This window comes from Centroberyx gerrardi, chromosome 11 (genome assembly GCF_048128805.1).
Source record: "Centroberyx gerrardi isolate f3 chromosome 11, fCenGer3.hap1.cur.20231027, whole genome shotgun sequence".
Classification (NCBI taxonomy): Eukaryota; Metazoa; Chordata; class Actinopteri; order Beryciformes; family Berycidae; genus Centroberyx; species Centroberyx gerrardi.
Window position 1 is genome coordinate 14,822,032 of NC_136007.1, and position 8,885 is coordinate 14,830,916.

Genomic DNA, 8,885 nt, shown 5'->3' on the forward strand with positions numbered 1-8,885 from the left:
CCGTGTTTGAAGAATGAGAGAAGGGCATATCTTTAACATTGGTTGCCCATTACAAGCTTTCTCTGAGACATGATGAGCCATATTAGCTGCACACATACAGAGCTCTTGCGTGTTTGGAATCTGATTATTTGGCGGCCTTGAGCATGTTCACAAATTTACTGTTGGAGGCACACCGTTGTAAACAAGTGTAAACTAGCTTAGTGCTAGTTACATACTTGTCAGCTGTGGATGTCTTGGCGAGTAATGTAATTGTAAGTGTTTGGTTTGACGACTGTCATGGATACAGACAACACCTCAAATCTTTTATCAACAACTTTTATTGAGACAGCAAATTGTTTACAGTTTACAATCTTGCAAATCTAACCAAGCAAAGCTATTTTTGACTGGTGAATACTTCCATCTATTGAAGAAACAGAAAATAAACATTTGCATACAATCACTAAAATTTACAAAATCCAAAACACGTTGGAAAGTCTAAGTCTGCTAGGAACGGGCCAGTCTCAAGCCAGCTGCAATAAAAAATAGGACTGGTCATAACAAGTGACAAACATGTTTCAACATTTTTACATTTTTATTTTCAAATGAAGCTATGTCAGTAGGGGGTTGGATTGACAATGGATTGTCCTCACAAATATAATAGTGCAAGTGTGTGTGTGTGCGTGTGTGTGTAGGTGTGTGTGTGTGTGTGTGTGTGTGTGCGTGCACATGTAACGTCTTTTCATAATTGCGTTTGTAGAATACATACAACAAAGTATGTTCCGGGTTTCAGCGTGAATTAATGAAAATGTACAAGCCGCTGCCACTAGTCCTGAATCTTGCGTGCATAAGATTTTGTGCTCACATTTTCTCTCGTGTTAAGTTTAGCAACAAAAACTACTTGCCAACAAAACCACTGACTTGTAGTTAGCCTTAGAGAAACAACTTTTAGGTTGAGGCAAGAGCAACGGGTTCAGAATTAGGTTAGAAAAGTTGCTCTGGTTGAGGATAAGAAAAAGCCCCGTGGTAGAAGATTTCGACCTTTAGTTGGTGAGACATTTAGCTGTCGTTAATGGTACATGTTTGGTTGCTGATAGGCAGTGCTGCTGATGTGGGACCTTTTGGTTTTGCAGGCATAATTTCCAACTGTTCAAGCACTCCAGCCAACCTTCCTCTTAGGCGCTTTGCACCCAGAGATTCTGTAATAGATTTCCTATTCAAATTTTTATGCGAAGCTTACGGAACTAGAGTTCACTGCTTGTATGATTTCCAGAAATTACCATGAGATCAGGCTGCTGTTTGTGTGCATGTGTGTAGCCTATATATAGTATGGATGTATTGACTTGATTTTAGCAGGGGCCAGGCCCATCATATAATCATATAGTGTCATCCTCCCTCTCCGGCTGAGCTCTTCATGGGATAATTGAGCTTTTACTTGAACTAATAATACTGCTATGGACATAATTTCCACATCCCATGTCTGTACCACCTTCTTGGAACCAATCTGTGGCTAATGACGTGTTTGGTTTTCTAACATTTCGGTCATGAAGGGTGACGCATTTATGGTTTCATCTGAAATGCCACATATATACATATATGCTTTTGTTTTGATTTACATGTCACTTGCCCTCCAGAAATGTAATGATATGGTTAATGGTATTTACCATTAACCATATCATTACATTTCTGGACTGGACTGGATAATATAACTCTGGATATTTTTATTTCCAGAGCACGAGAGTGGATGTCTTGATATAGAGTAATGGAAATTAGGTTCAGTAATTGATTGATTTAGAATCAGTGAAACAGATGAATGTATTAATATACATGATATATAATATAATAATATATAGGAAAGCAGTAGCCTGGATACTGTGTTTCTCTACTGATGTGAATGCTATCTATTTATAACAGGCACCACTACAAACACCCATTTATTCACACACACACACACACACACACACACACACACACACACACGCACACAGACCAACAACAACCTGTAGCCTACATATCCTGTTGAAAGCCCACACAGTTGAATTCTCAATCAATATCACTTTTGCTTTCATGGTAACCCCATATGGAGCCAGCGTAAGTGAAACGGATCAGATAAGGAGTTACTGGGGCAGTTTAAGAGTAACACTTTTTGTTCGGCTGGGCCAAGTAGTGGCTCACAGAAGCCCTGAACCCCTTTAATTTATTAAACAAGCCCAACTCGCAAGGCCAGGCGACAAGGAGAGCATTATAAATATTAAAAGAGGAGTTTGCTCTGCCACGCTCTAATATTAAATCACACAGAGAAGAATGTCTGTGCCCTTATTAAAAGATAATGTGTTCTGGAGCCATAAAAATGTATAACCCTCTACCCCACGTCCCTCTCCTCCTTGTCGTCTTGCCTTTTCTGTCTCGGCTCGACTGAATTTTCGCTCTTTTCCTCTGCATCAACCTCTCTTTTTTTATGCATTTCCTCACTGCTTCACTTTCTTCCTCTCCCTCCGTGAACAGCAGTGCCTCAAAGAACAGATGAATCAGGTCCATCTGCCACTCAGATGAAAGGCATTTATCCTTTGTAGGTTACCATGATTTGATGTAGTCACAGGCATTTCAAAAACAAAAAACAAAAAAAAAGTAATGGCTTCTGTTGGTTCCAGTTTATCAAGTACAGGTCGTAGCTTTATACAAAAGTGAGTGCGGTAGTCTCCGCCCGTTATCATGTTTTGGTCGTGTGAGGGGGTTTGACAGCCCGCCCCCCTCGCACATGACATCATTCCGAAGCGTATAGCACTCTATAGGTAGAAGGAGCGCGGTCATGCCTTGTTTGCGTCTGTGCTGGGCTGTAACAGCCGGAATGAGGCGCAGCAGTCAGACAGTCAGTCAGTGTGTACCGTGGTAACAAACAGACACCATCCTGACAGATAGAGGTGAAGAGACACAGCCATGTGTGTAACTAAACACCCGAGTCCTCGCCCTGCTGGGTGATGCCAAGGGAACATTCTTCTACTCTCTGCTCCACTGACCAAGCATAACCACAGCACAGTGAGACCACGCTGCGTGTGTGTGTGTCTGTGTGTGTATGTGTGTTTGTGTGTGTCCACTGGGAGGCAGTGAAGTGTGACGGCCTGGTCACTCAGACCATGGAGAGTTATGGAGCGAGAGCAAGCCAGCTGTTCATTTTGGTCACATGGTCAGACACAGAAAGAGAAGGAGAGCGTTGAAGAGAAACAGTGTCAATATTTCGACGTGTATATCCAGACCATCCTTCTATCGCTGCTTACCCTCCTCTGACATTGCCATATTTTAGCTATCATGAGGCCGCGCGCACACACACACACACACACACACACACACACTCACACTCACTCACACACACACACACACACACGCAGAATGACAGGGTTGTGTATGGCAGGTCCTGGCGCTCGGTGAAGGATAATGAGATGAGTGCTAATTTCTCAGGTGTCATGGACTGATATGAATAATACAGGCTATTCCGTTACCCATCTCCCCCGCCCCTCTGGCTCTCAACTTTTTTTTAGCTTCACCTACAGTGAAACACGATCCATACAGTTTCAGTGTCACGTCCTTTCTCTTTTACCTTGAATAGCCCGCAAGCCCGGCGTTTTCGGCACAAACCGAGGTGAAAAAAAATAGGAAATAAGCCATTGTGAAAGAAAAGGAAACCTTTGATGGGTTTTTGGATGAAGTGCGAACAGGCTCATCTTACAGATCCTTCACTCTTTCATGGCTCTACCGTCATTTCTACTGGTTTTCCAACAGCTGGGGACCGGCACCAACCCTCTAACACCTAATTCATTTTCCTAACAACAACTCTTCCTTGCCAAGACACAGAAAAAGATTGATCTTTTGTTCTTTTATTTTTCCATGTGATGATTTATTTACTGTGTACTACTCTTCCACTGCTGCCCTGGTTTGCATGTCGGGGACTCCTCCGGCACCATGGGGGTGGTCCTGAATTATTCACTTCTTTTTCCCGGTCCCTCTTTCATTCTCTTTTTCCTTCATTTTGCAGGGTGAATGTGTGTGTCTGTCTGCGGCGGCTCTGTGTGTCAACGCGGTGTCAGTCTCTCTTTCCATTTCATTATTCTCTGAGAGCCAGGCAGCTCTGCTCTGACTGCATGATGTGAAGGGAGAGAGGAATGACAGCAGCTCAGAATGATCATTAGAGCAGGAATGAGCTGGAAATAATCTTCTCTTCCTTCTTGCTCTGTTTTGTATCGTCTGTCTCTCGCCGTTCCGCTGCCCTCGCTCCCTCACCTCTCCAACCCGCGCCTTCATCTGCTCTCTTTGTCTTTCTCTCTCTCTCTCCCCCTCCAGATCCCAACGCCCTGGGGCAGCACGGCACTGACCATGCCTTGATCGGAGGAGTGGTGGCCGTAGTGGTCTTTGTCACCTTGTGTTTAATCATTGTTCTGGGGAGATACCTGGCCAGGCATAAAGGTAAAACCACAGTAGACCAGACCCGGGTCTCTCGGGGCTCAGGGGCCTAGTGGAGCGTGTCCTACCTGTCCCATTAGACAGCAGAGTCGTTTTCCCAACTCCCAAGGTCCATGTATGAGCCAGACATTTCTATACACCTGCACTACAGGAGATAAAGTATGAAGACGTAGGCAGTCACTCACTGCTGTATTTTCATATCCAGAACTAGCCTAGCTTCTAATCCTATATGACTCCAATTCCAATTCAACAGAAGAATTGGAATTTGAATTTGAAAATACCTAGGAAACAGAATTGGAATTGAATTGGAATTTCAGGAAGTTTAATTTAATTCAATGACATTCTGTGAAATTGAATGTTTTTTTGTTGTTTTTTTCTTACCACATATCTGAAATGATTATGAGTGTATTATCAATACTGAATGTCATAAAATGTTAAAGGTACCTTCCAGGTGGTATTTGATGCATTTGTTTAACTGTATTTTATTTGATTTATAATGTTTGACTTGATAATATTGAGCAAGTCAAGACAACCTCTCTTGGAAGTGGAATTTCATGGAATTTCATGGAATTATGTTTCCTGCCATTACAATCCAATTCTAATTCTTAGAGCTGGGTGCAATTCCAATTCCAATTCCAACTCCAGGAATTGAATTGGAATTCACCATGCATTCTCTATTCAATTCATCAATGCCCCCAATCCTGATACTTACAGTAGATGAGATAAAGTATGAAGACTTATACAGTCACTCATTGCTGTATTTTCATATCCAGAACTAGCCTAGCTTGTAATCCTATATAAGTGAGGCAGCATTACTGATGTAGTCTTCAGATGTGTTTCCTGCCTCAGGCAACAAACACCATGCTGAGTGTTTGTTTTCTCTAGTCGATCCTTGATAACGGTTTTCTCTTTTTTTGTTTCCATAGGAACATACTTGACAAACGAGGCCAAAGGAGCGGACGATGCGCCCGATGCTGACACGGCCATCATCAACGCTGAGGGCAACCACGCACACGCAGAGGAAAAGAAAGAATACTTCATTTAGACTGCAGAGGGAGCTGTGCGGCTCCCCCTCTCTCCCCTTCTCCTCTTTCTATCTCTATATTTCCTTTTCTCTCTGTCTCTATCTCTCTCTTTTCCTCTCCACCTCTGACCACTGCCCCTGTTGTGTCGACGAGGAAACCCCAGGCAGTCCATAGACAGAGAAGTTCCCCAAAATGTTTTCCAATTATTGCCTTTTGTTGAGCCCATTTCTGTCATTTCATCCTGTCCCTCATTTCTTTTTTATTTTCCTTTTCGTCTTTTTGGCAGCCGGTTTTCACAGGCAGCTTGCCATTTGCTGCTGGAGTTCTCCCCTTTCTCATATTCTTCTTCATCTTCGACATGAATATCTGGAAATCTGTATATCTACCATGACTGCTTATTACACAACCCCTTATTCATCTTCTCCGCCGTTCCCGTCCAAACAGATACCCAAACACATATTCCCCCATTGTTCGCACACATCCACAAACACATATCATATCTCACATTAACACGGTGCCTAAAAATACAGACGCCCATTGAACTTCTGTCAATGCCTTCATGTATCGTCTGTCAGTAGCAATGTAAATGCTTTGTGGATGGTTATCTTGACCATCATTTCATCGCTTAGCTCACAGCTCTTGATTATGCATTTCGTCTTTTTTATTTGAATGAGGATCTGTGCTGTTTACGCCTTATAAATGTCTATCACACTGAATATGGTACTTTTAGATGATCCACCCCACCCCCCCCACCCCATCCTCTAAATAGACTTGTAATTAAAAAGTTGACCCTTGTAAGATACGAAGAAGGTTTTGTGTAACACTGTAGCAAGGTTTGTCAGATATGTGTATAATATGATTTTCATTATTAGTTTATAGGGTAAAGGGTAGTATGGTATTGTTTAGAGCAGAGAAGCTAAGATTAATACACACCAAAAATATATGAAAGAGATGCTAGATGAAGCACTCCATCAAATAAACACAATCAAATATATAAAACCATTTGCTAAATCTGCTGTTTCTATGTACTTTTGTCTGTATATTCCTGCACTGTTCAGGCCGCAGTTTAGCTAAACACCAACGCTTTCAGTGTCCTCTTGACAGCTTACAGTAGTTTGTTATTCACACCATGGGCTCTGGTGTACAAAGAGAGTCAATCACCTCTCTCTGGAGTTGTATAAATTGTATTGCAATTAGTTAGTTTAGCTTTTCACTTTCGAATAATTTCATTTAAGTTTATGTCATGACATTGAAAGAATTGGTTCAAGTAGGACTGAAAGACCCCATGAAATGTAAATTTACTTAATTTTTTCTGAGTTTTCTAGCAATGTACCAAACTGTAAGGAGTGAATACAGGGCAAAACAATACAAAAATATGCCTACTGGAAATGTACACTTAAATCATTTTCTTCACTCTTCCAGTACATGTATTGTGTTGAATACCTGAACTCAGAGGAATGACATTTTGATTGATACCTCTTTGTAAGCTTGAGGTACTGGGGGCTTTCCAAGGTTCTGTTCAGTTACTTTTTACCACAGATAAGCATCTTAGCAAAGATATCAGTGCTTTACTGCAAAAGTGGTGATAAATTCGGTTTGACTACAGTCATATATCATTTCTGCTTATTTGTTTTTATTGCCACCTCCACAATTACTGTGTAACCAGTTGCTACTGTTAAGCATTTAGTTATCACTGTCACTGACAGGTTGTTCACTCCCACCCCTCAGACTGCATAACTCCTGCTTGTATTTCCTTTTTATCTGAGCCACACACCATGAACTGAACTCTGATTTCCATTTCATGGGGTCTTCAAGCAAAAAATTAATTGTGAGAGTGCTGGGTCATAGCTCTGCAGGGGCCTCCTTCCCAAAACTAAATACTGAAGACAAATAGAGAAGCACAAAAATGTCTAAATGAGAAACTGTGTTCCTTTGCCAACAACTAGATTGCCTTGGGAATGGTTCATCTATTCAAATGAGTTATGGACAGATGACAAGGCAGTCTTTGCTTCAATCCTGGAAAGTACAGTGCATCTTTTTTGAAAGTGTATGCTTAATCATGTTTTTATAAAAATCAATTTCGTTTTTTTATTTTTTTGTTCATATGGTTCTAAGCTCCCAGCTGTATATTGTGTCTGCTAAAATGTGGTTAATTGTGAAAATTGCTGTTAGATTTTGGATTCCCGTATTCCTTCAAATTTGTATATTAGCCACCTTATCTATTTACAAGAAAAGTTTTTTTTTTTTTCATTTGTCACTGCATATTCCTTTTTAGAAAACTTTAAAACAAATGTATTTTGTTTTAGCACAAGGCATGTATATAATGTGTGAGAACTACACTTTGGTAATACACATTGGCATGTTTTTGTTTGGTTCCTTTTCATGTTTAATTTATTTGAACTGAAGTTATTTAACAGAGAACCACTATGAAAGTGTATTTGTCCCTTAATTTTGGAGCGCAGTGGCTTCTTGTGTTTGTGGCATGCTCCAAGGTGCTACAGATCCGAAGGATTTGGTGTTGAAGTAAAGATGATTAATGAAAAACTCAATGAAAAACTGAATGAATCTGAGCAAACGTTTTCACAATGTCCTGTACATTGGCCTGGTGCTTTCTGCATCATTTCCTTTAGGGACAAGACAAATCGGTCTTCTTGTCCACTGAGACAGAGGGAAATGTCCATCTGTCTTTACTGAATCCTTCAATTGCCAATGGAAATGCATTAAAAGCAACATTACCCTTATGTTGGAGGCAGTGAAAGTTCATGGCATACTGTCTTTGGTAAGACAAAGGTGTAACATATCCCAATGAGCTACATACACTCTTGTTGTTTCCATATGTCCCTGGCATTGGTCCATGTTATGAGTTTGCAGGAATACATTTGGCCGATATAAGTGTCTTGTGAAAGAATGATAAACACTATGGCCTCTGGAACTGAAGACTTAAAGGCAAGGCACGGATCTACTAAGAGATGGCAAATTATTACCAAGGGCAATAAAATAGTGGGCCCAGCTGTCTCCAATTCGGTGGCCAATTTACAATATTATGCAAATTAGGTCAGCGCAATTTTGATACCATCTGGGGCTTTTTCTTGTCCACTGGCTGAAACATGGCTAGGTTACGATGTGCTTTCTCTATGTGTTAACTTGCGCACTGTTGGTAAATCACAGGTTGGGAGTCATTAGATTAATCACTTCCTCAATTTTTGCCTGTCACCTTTGACATGTTAATTAGGATACATTTTAATGCATATTAATTAGGTTAAAAAGGCAAAAAGTCTGTGCCACAGTTTCCATATTTTGCAATGCTTGTGCACGATGTTAGTAAATCAGAAGTATCACTTTTTACTGGCAGAACCACAAACTTTTAGTAGATCCAGGCCAAAGTGTTCTAGACTGGTCCTTGTGTTTAGAAACCTTCTGTATCACGTT

At 40.9% G+C, this 8,885-nt stretch overlaps 1 protein-coding gene across 1 annotated transcript in view; it reads left to right on the forward strand.

The window, feature by feature from the left end:
* The window catches only part of cadm2a (cell adhesion molecule 2a), a 224,407-nt gene extending 218,931 nt beyond the window's left edge, over positions 1-5,476 (forward strand). Inside the window, exons 9-10 of the mRNA XM_071924623.1 lie at positions 4,312-4,434; positions 5,358-5,476. Coding sequence (XP_071780724.1) covers positions 4,312-4,434; positions 5,358-5,476 — 242 coding nt within the window. The remainder of the gene's footprint in view (positions 1-4,311; positions 4,435-5,357) is intronic.
* Positions 5,477-8,885: the final 3,409 nt, after the last annotated feature.